Source organism: Oncorhynchus masou, unplaced genomic scaffold (assembly GCF_036934945.1).
Source record: "Oncorhynchus masou masou isolate Uvic2021 unplaced genomic scaffold, UVic_Omas_1.1 unplaced_scaffold_1095, whole genome shotgun sequence".
Taxonomy (NCBI): domain Eukaryota; kingdom Metazoa; phylum Chordata; class Actinopteri; order Salmoniformes; family Salmonidae; genus Oncorhynchus; species Oncorhynchus masou.
In genome coordinates, this window is record NW_027000668.1 from 1 (window position 1) to 13,821 (window position 13,821).

Genomic DNA, 13,821 nt, shown 5'->3' on the forward strand with positions numbered 1-13,821 from the left:
TGGGATTCCTTAAATTAGTTCATTTTTCTGGGTCTTCGGTTTCAACTTTCAATCTAAAAATGCTCTGGTATTGTTTTATGACTAAAAGCTGTTCCTGTTCCTGTCCTGTTCCTTGTATTAGCTTGAGGGGAAACATGAGCATATTAAAAGACTGAATTAACAGCCAGTTTAATATTGGGCCCTATAAAAGCCCCTATTCCTCCCAATACACTGAAGAATACTGTTCCAGACATTGGTTTGGGAGTCTCTTGGCAAACAGCAAGACCATCAGCGTTACTGTTGAAAGAAGAACTGTAAAACCCGACCTCTGGTTCTCTCTGAGAATTGCCACTGAGTTTGTCATTTATTCATTACTGAATATGTGGATTAGAACGCAGCTGCTGGTCCACCACTGCGGTACCAAGAACACAGAAATGTCAAACTGAAGAACTCGTGGGACTACAGTAGGCTGATGTCAGACAGTCTCTGCTGTATTGGCAACTCCTCTTATAATTGTCATGATTAGTGTAACAATGACCATAGGAGTTGGCAAGACAGCACAAACAGATGTGGGATTATAAAGGACTACAGGACAAACCTGAGAGAGAGAGGGCAGCCGGGAAGGAAAAAGGTTGCCCCATTTCAAAGATTGAGAACCTCTTCATCTCATAATTACAACTACAAACTCCACTGAAATTCACTTCACTTCTACCTTTCTAAGAACTACAAAAAATATATAATAATCCCTCCGACTCGTCACTTACCATGTTCTGCTGTTGGTAGGCATTGAGCTGCTGCTGTTGTTGCTGCAGCTGGGGGGAAGGAGAGGGGGAGGGGGCCTGGGTTTGGCCGTGCTGCTGGGTGGCAGGGATGTTGCTATAGGACATGTTCAGCTGGCCCAGATGGGACTCAGAGAACACGGACGAACCCTGGCCGTTGTCCACCGCTCCGTCAGCTGTAGGTGGAGGGGACAAGAACCCACACAGTGACCAGATGAGAAAGGAGGAGGGAGGGAGAGAGAGTTGGAAACACACATGCTACCGTTATATATATATATTGTATAATGGTAGTGTGTGTGTATTTCTATATATGAATGAGAGCGAGAGAGAGCGAGCAAGAAACCCAGATCAAGCGAGCCATTGAGAGATATACAATATCAACTACATTGTATTCCTGATTTACAGTGCATTCGGAAAGTATTCAGACCCTTTGAGTTTTTACACTTTTATTTTTTTACATAACAGCCTTAATTTAAAATTGAGCAAATCGTTTTTTCCTCCTCAATGTACACACAAAACCCCATAGTGACAAAGCAACAAAAAAAAGACAAATATCACATTTACATAAGTATTCAGACCCTTTGGTAGTGATTACAGCCTCATGTCTTCTTGGGTAGGACGCTACATTATTGGCACACCTGCATTTGGGGAGTTTCTCCCATTCTTCTCTGCAGATCCTCTCAAGCTCTGTCAGGTTGTCACTACACAGCTATTTGTCTCCAGAAGTCAGATTGGGTTCAAGTCTGGGCTCTGGCTCCTGACATTGTCTTAAACTCCTGCGTTGTCTTGGCTGTGTGCTTAGGGTTGTTGTCCTGTTGGAAGGTGAACCTTCACCCCAGTCTGTCTCCTGAGCAGGTTTTCATCAAGGATCTCTCTGTACTTTGCTCCGTTCATCTTTCCCTTGATCCTGATTAGTCTCAGTCAGTCCCTGAAAAACATTCTCACAGCATGATGCTGCCACCACCATGCTTCACCGCAGGGATGGTATTGGCCAGGTGATGAACAGTGCCTGGTTTCCTCCAGACCTGACGCTTGACATTCAGGCCAAAGAGTTCAATCTTGGTTTCATTAGACCAGAGAATCTTGTTTCTCATTGTCTGAGAGTCCTTTAGGTGCCTTTTTGGCAAACTCCAAGCAGGTGTCAAGTGCCTTTTACTGAGGAGTGGCTTCCGTCTGGCCACAACCAAAGGCCTGATTGGTGGAGTGCTGCAGAGATGGTTGTCCTTCTGGAAGGTTCTCCCATCTCCACAGAGGAACTCTGGAGCCCTGTCAGAGTGACCATCGGGTTCTTGGTCACCTCCCTGACCAAGGCCCTTCTCCCCTGATTGCTCAGTTTGGACGGGCGGCCAGCTCTAGGTCTTGGTGGTGTCAAACTTCTTCCATTTAAAAATGGAGGCCACTGATGGAGGCCACTTCCGCAGATCTGTGCCTCAACACAATCCTGTCTCAGAGCTCTATGGACAATTCCTTTGACCTTATGGCTGTTTCTTTTTCTCTGACATGCACTGTCAAATGTGGGACCTTATATAGACAGGTGTGTGCCTTTCCAAATCATGTCCAATCAATTGAATTTACCACAGGTGGACTCCGATCAAGTTGTAGAAACATCAAGGATGATCAATGGAAACAGGATGCACCCGAGCTCATAACAACGGGTCTGAATACTTATGTAAAAAAGGTTTTGTTTACATTTTTTTTATATAAATGAGCAAAAATGTATAAAATCCTCTTTCACTTTGTTATAATGGGGTATTTTTTTATTTTACCTTTATTTAACCAGGCAAGTCAGTTAAGAACAAATTCTTATTTTCAATGACGGCCTAGGAACAGTGGGTTAACTGCCTGTTCAGGGGCAGAACGACAGATTTGTACCTTGTCAGCTCGGGGATTTGAACTTGCAAACTTCCGGTTACTAGTACAACGCTCTAACCACTAGGCTACCCTGTATTGCGGGTAGATTGATGCGATTTCTTATATATTTAATACATTTTTAAATTAAGGCTGTAACATAACAAAATCTGAAGGGGTCTGAATACTTTTCCGAATGCACTGTAAATAAATCCCATCACTGAGTGAGACGCTGTGCCTAGTCAACATACATGACATGGAGATGTTGGCCTGTTGGTACTGCTGCTGGTCCATCTCGGGGTCCTCCTTCTCAGTCTGGGCTACAGGGGGCTGGGGGGTAACTGACTCTGCTGGGGGATCTGAGGGCCTCCGCTGCTTGTTGGGGATACTGCTGCTTCTGATTCCTCTTCTCCAACTCCTCTCTGACCAGCTGCCTCTGTTCTCTCTTCTTTTGGATCAGAGACACTCGGTCTTTGATGGCCTTGGCCATCGTCTTGTGGTCTCCCTCGCACACATAGCCAGACTCGACCTGTTGGGACAGGAGAAGGAACAAGCATGACTAGTCCATCTGTTTTGACAGTCGCCACAACATCTCTCTCAGTGACGAGCTTCTACACCAGTACACTACTATCCAGCCACCGTTTTCATCGATGTTGCAGTTCTGTTTTTAAAATCACCAGATCAATTACTTATAACAAAAATACATGGCATCAATCGATCCACCGTCCAACAATCAACCGTACCATTTCCTGTGCCACATCTTCGGGGAAGTCCTTGTTGAGGTCGAAGGAGAACTCGATGGCTTCGTTGTCCTTGTACTTTCCCTTCAGCTTCTTGACGTCTTCAATCCTCAGCCACAGTTTGATAGCGATCATCTCCCCATCGTCCTCCTCGGCTAGCTCCACACGCACACCAGTCTCCTCCTGGAAGAACGCATGGCTCAGCAGGATCTTAATGACATATCTGTGGCAGTGGAGGAGGGATGGGGGAGAGGGAGGAGAGTGAGGGACAAGAGAGGGGGACAATATAAAGAGGAGAAGAGAGGGGGAGAATAGAGCGAGGGGAAGAGAGGGAGAAGAGAGGGGGACAATAGAGAGAGGGGAAGAGAGAAAGGGGAAGAGAGGGGGGAGAATAGAGAGAGAAGGGAAGAGAGGGAGAGATTGATGAGAGAGTTTAGCATTAAGGTCAAAATAGGTTTTATTACATTCAATAAGTTCTGCATGGTGCATGATTAACCTATTAGCCTATTTACAGAGGACATTACACAACTCTGTGTGGGCTGGCCTAAAGGACTGCAATAGAGCTGTGTTCTGACATCCAGTACTATGGCTTAATATCCTACAATAACTACGTATATATACAATCCATAAATTATATCCCATATTAACTATGTACAGCCGTGGCCAAAAGTTTTGAGAATGACACAAATATAAATTCACAAAATTTGCTGCTTCAGTGTCTTTAGATATTTTTTGTCAGATGTTACTGAAGTATAATTACAAGCATTTCATAAGTGTCAAAGGATTTTATTGACAATTACATGAAGTTGATGCAAAGAGTCAATATTTGCAGTGTTGACCCTTCTTTTTCAAGACCTCTGCAATCCGCCCTGGCATGCTGTCAGTTAACTTCTGGGCCACATCCTGACTGATGGCAGCCCATTCTTGCATAATTAATGCTTGGAGTTCGTCAGAATTTGTGGGGTTTTGTTCGTCCACCCACCTCTTGAGGATTGACCACAAGTTCTCAGTGGGATTAAGGTCTGGGGAGTTTCCTGTGGCTCTGGTTTTGTTCCCAGAGCCACTTAGTTATCACTTTTGCCTTATGGCAAGGTGCTCCATCATGCTGGAAAAGGCACTGTTTGTCACCAAACTGTTCCTGGATGGTTGGGAGGAGCTGCTCTCGGAGGATGTGTTGGTACCAGTCTTTATTCATGGCTGTGTTCTGAGGGAGTATTGTGAGTGAGCCCACTCCCTAGGCTGAGAAGCAACCCCACACATGAATGGTCTCAGGATGCTTTACTATTGGCATGACACAGGACTGATGGTAGCGCTCACCTTGTCTTCTCCAGACAGGCTTTTTCCAGATGCCCCAAACAATGGGAAAAAGGGATTCATCAGAGAAAATGACTTTACCCCAGTCCTCAGCAGTCCAATCCCTGTACCTTTTGCAGAATATCAGTCTGTCCCTGATGTTTTTCCTGGAGAGAAGTGGCTTCTTTGCTGCCCTTCTTGACACCAGGCCATCCTCCAAAAGTCTTCGCCTCACTGTGCGTGCAGATGCACACACCTGCCTGCTGTCATTCCTGAGCAAGCTTTGTGCTGGTGGTGCCCCGATCCCGCAGCTGAATCAACTTTAGGAGACAGTCCTGGCGCTTGCTGGACTTTCTTGGTCGCCCTGAAGCCTTATTCATAACAATTGAACCGCTCTCCTTGAAGTTCTTGATGATCCGATAATGGGTTGATTTAGGTGCAATCTTACTGGCAGCAATATCCTTGCCTGTGAAGCCCTTTTTGTGCAAAGCAACGATGACGGCACGTGTTTCTCTGCAGGTAACCATGGTAATCAGAGGAAGAACAATGATTCCAAGCACCACCCTCCTTTTGAAGCTTCCAGTCTGTTAGAACTCAATCAGCATGACAGAGTGATCTCCAGCCTTGTCCTCGTCAACACTCACACCTATATTAACGAGAGAATCAGTGACATGATGTCAGCTGGTCCTTTTGTGGCAGGGCTGAAATGCAGTGGAAATGTTTTTTTGGTAATTCAGTTCATTTGCATGGCAAAGAGGGACTTTGCAATTAATTGCAACTCATCTGATCACTCTTCATAACATTCTGGAGTATATGAAAATTGCCATCATACAAACTTTGTGAAAATGTATTTGTGTGTCATTCAAAAACTTTTGGCCACGACTGTATATTTACTATCCATAAGTTATATCCCATATTAACCTTGTATATTTACTATCAATAAATTATATCCTATAATAACCATGTATATTTACTATCAATAAATTATATCCTATAATAACCATGTATATTTACAATCCATAAATGATATCCTATAATAACTAGGTATATTTACAATCCATAATTGATATCCTATAATAACCATGAATATTTACAATCCATAAATGATATCCTATAATAACTAGGTATATTTACTATCCATAAATGATATCCTATAATAACCATGTATATTTACTATCCATGACTCAGACAAATGGCATTATTGAAGGCTCAATGTTAACTCTCAGGGCATCTTATCATGTGAGGCTCAGCTGGTAAGTGTGTCACGTTCTGACCTTAGTTCTGTGATTATATCTTTGTTTTAGTATGGTCAGGGCGTGAGTTGGGTGGGCAGTCTGTGTGTTTTTCTATGTTGGTTTTTGAGTTCGGCCTAGTATGGTTCTCAGAGGCAGCTGTCAATTGTTGTCCCTGATTGAGAATCATACTTAGGAAGCCTTCCCTTTTGGGTTGTGAGTGTTTGGTCCACACGGTACTGTTTTCGGCTTTGTATATTCACGTCATCATTTGTTGTTTTGTTCGAGTGTTCTATTGTCTTTATTAAAAAACATTACGGGCACTTTTACCACGCTGCGTTTTGGTCCTCCGATCCTCCATATCCTTACAATGTGTGTGTAAGTGTCTCTGGATAAATGTGCATGTCTGCTCAGTTCATTATTATATTACAGTGATGTTTAATGCATGACTGGGTAGAATACATGTGCAGCACAGGGTGAGCCAGCGACAGCTAACATGGTAAACAACTACAGGAGCTCTCTCACACACACACACAAAAACATGTCAGTTCATCGATGAATGCAGTGTTTACACCCCCAGTAAGGTGATGGATCATCAGGCCTCTCTGTAAATGTAATGTAGGCCGGCTAGGCACCAACAAAACTAATCGAATCAAATATTATTTGTCACATGGTAAACAACAGGGTGTAGACTAACCGTGCAATGCTGACTGACAGGTCTTCCCAACAATGTAGAGAAAAATAGAAAGATAATAACACCAGGAATAAATACACAATGAGTAACAATGAGTTGATATGCAGGGGTACGAGGTAATAACGTGACTATATACACGAGGTACCAGTACTGAGTTGATGTGCTGGGGTATGAGGTAATAACTTGACTATATACACGAGGTACCAGTACTGAGTTGATATGCAGGGGTACGTACCAGTACTGAGTTGATGTGCTGGGGTATGAGGTAATAACTTGACTATATACACGAGGTACCAGTACTGAGTTGATATGCAGGGGTACGAGGTAATAACTTGACTATATACACGAGGTACCAGTACTGAGTTGATATGCTGGGGTACGAGGTAATAACTTGACTATATACACAAGGTACCAGTACTGAGTTGATGTGCAGGGGTACGAGGTAATAACTTGACTATATACACGGGGTACCAGTACTGAGTTGATGTGCAGGGGTACGAGGTAATAACTTGACTATATACACACGAGGTACCAGTACTGAGTTGATATGCAGGGGTACCAGGTAATAACTTGACTATATACATGGGGTACCAGTACTGAGTTGATGTGCTGGGGTACGAGGTAATAACGTGACTATATACACGGGGTACCAGTAATGAGTTGATATGCTGGGGTACCAGGTAATAACTTGACTATATACACGGGGTACCAGTACTGAGTTGATGTGCAGGTGTACGAGGTAATAACTTGACTATATACACGAGGTATCAGTACTGAGTTGATGTACCAGTAATAACTTGACTATATTGAGGTACCAGTACTGAGTTGATGTGCTGGGGTACGAGGTCATTGAGGTAGATATGTACATATAGGTAGGGATAAAATGACTAGGAAACAGGATAGATGATAAACAGTAGCAGCAGTGTATGTGGCATATGTGGTCCGGCAGGTAGCCTAGTGGTTAGTAGCATTGGACTACTAACCGAAAGGTTGCAAGATCAAATCCCAGAGCTGACAAGGTAAAAATCTGTCGTTCTGCCCCTGAACAAGGCAGTTCCTAGGCCGTCATTGAAAATAAGAATTTGTTCTTAACTGACTTGCCTAGTTAAATAAAGAGTCAAAAGAGTTGGTGCAAAAGGGCGTTGACCAAATTGCTACCTGGACTGTCTGCATGAACTATTTAGTATTCTTATGGTTTGGGGGTAGAAGGGGTCCTGTTGGTTCCAGACTTGGTGCACTGGTACCGCTTGCTGTGCAGTAGCAGAGAGAACAGTCTAGGACTTGGGTGGCTGGAGTCGGACAATTTTTAGGGCCTTCCTCTGACACGGCCTGGTATAGAGGTCCTGGATGGCAGGGAGCACTAGCCTCTGTAGTGTCTTGCAGTCGGATGCCAAGCAGTTGCCATACCAAGAGGTGATGCAGCCAGTCAAGATGCTCTCAATGGTTTAATCTGTAAAACTTTGAGGATCTGAGGGCCAATGCCAAATCTTTCCAGCCTTCTGGAGGGGGAAGAGGTGTTGTCGTGCCTTCTTCACAACTGTGTTGGTGTGTGTGTACCATGTTAATTCCTTTGTGATGTGGACATTGAGGAACTTGAAGCTCTCGACCTGCTCCACTACAGCCCCGTCGATATGGACGGGGCCGCGCTCAGCCCCCCGTTTACTGTCGTCCATGAACAGCTCTTTTGTCTTGCTGACATTGAGGGAAAAATGGTTGTTGTCCTGGCACCACACTGCCAGGTCATTGACCACCATTGGCTGTCTCATCGTTGTTGGTGATCAGGCCTACCACTGTCGTGTCATCAACAAATGTAATGATGGTATTGCGCGGCCACGCAGTCGTGGGTGAACAGGGAGTACAGGAGGGGACTAAGCACGTACCCTGTGTTGAGGGTTAGCGTTAGCGTGGCGGATGTGTTGTTGCCTTCCCTCACCACTTTTGGTGGCCCGTCAGGAAGTCCAGGATCCAGTTACAGAGGGAGGTGTTCAGTCCTAATGTCCTGCGCTAGGAGGGCACTATGGTGTTGAACGCTGAGCTGTAGTCAATGAACAACACTCTCACATAGGTGTTCCTCTTATCCAGGCGGGAGAGTGCCGTGTGGAGTGCAATAGAGATTGCGTCATCTGAACATCTGTTGGGTCCGTACGCGAATTGGAGAGGGTCCAGAGTGTCTGGGATGATGGTGTTGATGTGAGCCATGACTTCCACAGTATTTCATGACTACAGATGGCTACAGGGCTGCCAAGTGTCTGACATGTCACAAAGAACAGGATAAGAGAATCCCATGTCTGTTACAGGTGGCTAACACACTGTAGGCACCACTGGGTCTACACAGTGAATGCTCTAATGCAGGGCTCTCCGACCCTGCGCCTCCGACCACTCCCACCCCAGCGCCTGACTCAGCTTATCAACAAGCTAATTATTATTAGAATCAGTTCCTAGATTAGGTTGGAGAGAAAACCTCCCACCCCAGTTGTAAAACCTGACTCAGCTTATCAACAAGCTAATTATTATTAGAAAATCAGGCGCTAGATTAGGGTTGGAGAGAAAACCTACAGGACGCTAGCTCTCCAGGAACAGGGTTGGAGTGAAAACCTACAGGACGCTAGCTCTCCAGTAACAGGGTTGGAGAAAAACCTACAGGACGCTAGCTCTCCAGTAACAGGGTTGGAGAGAAAACCTACAGGACGCTAGCTCTCCAGTAACAGGGTTCTACAGGACGCTAGCTCTCCAGTAACAGGGTTGGAGTGAAAACCTACAGGACGCTAGCTCTCCAGGAACAGGGTTGGAGTGAAAACCTACAGGACGCTAGCTCTCCAGTAACAGGGTTGGAGAAAACCTACAGGACGCTAGCTCTCCAGGAACAGGGTTGGAGTGAAAACCTACAGGACGCTAGCTCTCCAGGAACAGGGTTGGAGTGAAAACCTACCAGCTCTCCAGGAACAGGGTTGGAGTGAAAACCTACAGGACGCTAGCTCTCCAGGAACAGGGTTGGAGTGAAAACCTACAGGACGCTAGCTCTCCAGTAACAGGGTTGGAGAGAAAACCTACAGGACGCTAGCTCTCCAGTAACAGGGTTGGAGAAAAAACCTACAGGACGCTAGCTCTCCAGTAACAGGGTTGGAGTGAAAACCTACAGGACGCTGAAAACCTACAGGAGCTCTCCAGGAACAGGGTTGGAGTGAAAAACAGGGCTAGTTGGAGTGAAAACCTACAGGACGCTAGCTCTCCAGTAACAGGGTTGGAGGGTTGGAGAAAACCTACAGGACGCTAGCTCTCCAGGGTTGGAGTGAAAAACAGGGGTCTCCAGGAACAGGGTTGGAGTGAAAACCTACAGGACGCTAGCTCTCCAGCTCTCCAGGTAACAGGGTTGGAGAAAAACCTAAAAGCTCTCCAGTAACAGTAACAGGGTTGGAGTGAAAACCTACAGGACGCTCCAGGAGCTCTCGAGCTCTCCAGGAACAGGGTTGGAGGAAAACCTACAAGCTCTCCAGGAACAGGGTTGGAGAAAACCTACAGGACGCTAGCTCTCCAGGAACAGGGTTGGAGTGAAAACCTACAGGACGCTAGCTCTCCAGGAACAGGGTTGGAGTGAAAACCTAAAACCAGTAACAGGACGAGCTCTCCAGTAACAGGGTTGGAGAAAAAACCTACAGGACGCTAGCTCTCCAGTAACAGGGTTGGAGAAAAAACCTACAGGACGCTAGCTCTCTCGTAACAGGGTTGGAGTGAAAACCTACAGGACGCTAGCTCTCCAGGAACAGGGTTGGAGTGAAAACCTACAGGACGCTAGCTCTCCAGGAACAGGGTTGGAGAGAGCTAGCTCTCCAGGAACAGCCCTGCTAGTGAGTCTAGTTTAAATAGCAAACATACTATTATTGTTGAGACCGACCTCATAGTTAAGTCATACATTTCATGCATCGTTAAGTTAACCTCAATCATTAACCTGTCATTCTTCTGGTACTTTAGACAGAGCTGTATATAAATCAGTGTGAAAAAACAAGACTATAGTCTTGATAACAAACACAGTGAGAATGTCTGCACAGTATAGCCAGCCTTTCCATGCATCGTTGAGTTAACAAACCACAACCATGCAACATTAGTATCAAGTACCAGGATAATGACAAAGTGGGGAAAAACCCAAGGCTTTAGTTTAAATAGTAAACATACAAATGATGTTGTTAGACAACATAGTTTAAGTCAGTCTTTTTATCCATTGTTCTGTCTAAAACCTCAACCATGCATCATTAAGGACCCAGAGTGGGGAAAGAACATAGCTTGATTATACTTAGGCTAGTGGGAATAACATCCTAGCCACATATTAAAAGCTTTAGTGCACTTTTCTTTTCTCAAGGGTGTAGTTTGGTTTTTGTTGCATGGTGTTGTATGATATTATGTCTATAACAGACTTTTATTAGAATGACAATAAAAGATAGAGATGAATCCTACTAGTCGGAGACAGCATAGATGTATTAATACAACCGGCGGCTTGGCTACTAAAAGCACATTTATGCAACAGGGATTTTACCATCTCCCAGTGTTCATGCATCGTTAAACAGTTCACACCAGAGAAACACAGCTAAGTCACCATCAGTCTTTCCACTGCATCATCAGTGAAACATCACACCGGGGTTTCATCTGACAACAAATGACCAAATATTGCTTGCATTCCTCCCCCACATTTCATATTTCAATGCACTAATGCAAAATTGTTGCCCTTAGTTCAAGGACTGAACGGCCTTCATAGTGCAAACACAGTGCAGCATAGCAGAGGGATATATTGACTTGTCAGTTGTGTGTGTGAGACAGCAGTCTTTCCAGCTCTCACTCATTGACAAAATCATTCACTACTCAACTGGCCTCACTGAGTAAAGTCGACCTTCAAATGCAAACTTTATAAAGACACACAGTATATATCTCTCACATACTGAGATGTAGTGAAACGTTTCTTAAAAACGCATCAACAAAGCCTTCTAAGGATTGACACGTAGTTAAACATAAAGGCTGTAAATCTTCATGACTAGTAAAACTGATGGACATTTCATAAAAACTTGACCAAAAAAAGTGTTCTTCAAAACAAGTCAGTTTGTTCCCCCTCTAGGCCGGGGGCATTCAAGCTTTTTCAGCGGGGACCCCATTTTTTACAGTAGAATGTCAGGGGACCCCATTATTTTCCCAATAATCTCTTGCCCCAAATCTAATGACAACCTTAAAAATCAACAAATAACCTTCAATTCATTGCATTTTCAACTCTTATCCAAATGGAAATAAACCAATAAATACATTTATTCCATACAACTGTAACTTTAAAATTATCTTTTCTCTAAAACTTCAGTTTCTTGCCCCATAAAATATTCGGTACTGTTAATTTGTATTTTATTTTGGCGACCCCACTTCAGTGTCACGACCCCGACTTTGAAGGATACTGCTCTAGGCAAAAACTGCCACGTAGTCAAGGCAACCAGGAGTGACATTCATATTTAAACAGTGATGAGGGGTTTTGACAGACACAGGTAGTCGCCAGCTAGAGACAGTAATACAGGTTCAGTTCCTCTTGTTTTGGTTCAATAGGAACAGAGAGTGGTAAAGGAAAACACTCTGTCCACAAACTGTGGGAGATTTATGTGGCGATTCAGAGTGGCAGTGTGTGTGTGTGTGTGTGTGTGTGTGTGTGTGTGTGTGTGTGTGTGTGTGTGTGTGTGTGTGTGTGTGTGTGAGTGTGCGCGCACGTGGGGCCTGTTTGTAGGACTAAGTACTCAGGGAGAACTAAGCGGCAGGCTGGCCAAGGCCTTCAGGCCCTCAGACTCTGAACATCATGTGTGTGAATGACAGATGAAAGGACTAACAGCACCCCAAGGTGTGTGTGTTTGTGTACACACACACACACACACACACACACACACACACACACGCTCACCTCTCATCTTTGTTCTGGCGGATGCATCCCTCGATGATTTCCTTCACTTCTGGTATGGCTACCTTGTCAAAGCTGGCCGGCTTGACTCCCTGTGGGGGCAGAAACACAGGAGAACATTAAATCAATGTGCCAGCTGAAGCATGAGGCCAACAGAGACCCCCATTTCACCTCATTATCGAGCAGGGGGGCGTCTAGTGGAAAGATCAAGGCCAAGGAATCAAGAGAGAGAAACAGCGAGAGAGAGAGAGAGGGAGAAACAGAGAGAGAGAGAGAGAGAAACAGAGAAGAGAGAGAGAGAGAGAGAGAGAAGAAACAGCAAGAGAGAGAGAGAGAAAAAGAAAAGAGGGGTCTCAGTTAATAAACAACTTTCAATTCTGATTGGGTGGAGCAGTGGGTAACTGCTGGGTGGAGCAGTGGGTAACTGCTGGGTGGAGCAGTGGGTAACTGCTGGGTGGAGCAGTGGGTAACTGCTGGGTGACAGAGACCATAAAGGGGTGTGTGTTGTGTGTTTTGTGGGCCCCAGTGAGCTGCTAAACAGCCAGGGTAACCAGCCGTGTTGATTTAACTCAGGGAGCTGGGTGGGCCAGCTTTAGCTGAGACAGACTGGAAGTCTGTCACCGGCTGCCCAATGAGCAAAGTCTGGCTAACTGCTGGGCCCCAAGCATAACAGGATCAACAGCAACATACATGTGCACACAACATGCGGCCCCATTAGCCTACCATACAAACATGTTTTACTGGACAACATTGATCAAATCAGGAACAGCTGGGTGTCATTCCCCTGAGATAAACATGTAAACAACTTGTCTCTCACAACTTGGTGACAAGTCTATTTTCAGACACCATTAGAACTCACACCAATACTTTTGCCATCCTTTCAGACGCAGATGGAAGCAGCATCTATAGAAAATAAAAGACTAAAAGCTCATTTGATCCAAATCAGGCCAAATAAATACTGTATTTCCACCAATCAGCATTTTGGATGCACAACCTCTAAATATGGAAAAGTCCAGTCAGGGAGACAAACGGTTCTAAAGAGTCATTGAAACGCAGGACTTTTAACTCAGATGAGGTGGTGTTGGTGTGAGTCCAGGCCCAAGCTTTAGGGCTGAGACAGTCACTTGGAAGTCTGATCCATCTGAACCGGCAAGTCATCCTCCTGATACCAAGTTGTACAAGAACCCAGGCAAGTCATGGCTCCTGATACCAAGTTGATCAGTAAAGCTGGGCCCCAAGCTGATAACAAGGATCATACAAGACCCAAGCATACATAAAAGTTGCACACAACATGGACCCAAGGCAGAGTCATCCTCCTGATAAAGTTGATCCATACAACCTG

The 13,821-nt window shown here is 44.9% G+C and overlaps 1 protein-coding gene across 1 annotated transcript in view; it reads right to left on the bottom strand.

Moving 5' to 3' along the window:
• Positions 1–665: 665 nt before the first annotated feature.
• The window catches only part of LOC135529100 (serine/threonine-protein kinase WNK1-like), a 123,763-nt gene continuing 110,607 nt past the window's right edge, over positions 666–13,821 (bottom strand). The window contains 5 exon segments of the mRNA XM_064957999.1: positions 666–934; positions 2,858–2,973; positions 2,975–3,135; positions 3,350–3,569; positions 12,483–12,571. Coding sequence (XP_064814071.1) covers positions 696–934; positions 2,858–2,973; positions 2,975–3,135; positions 3,350–3,569; positions 12,483–12,571 — 825 coding nt within the window. The 3' untranslated portion in view covers positions 666–695.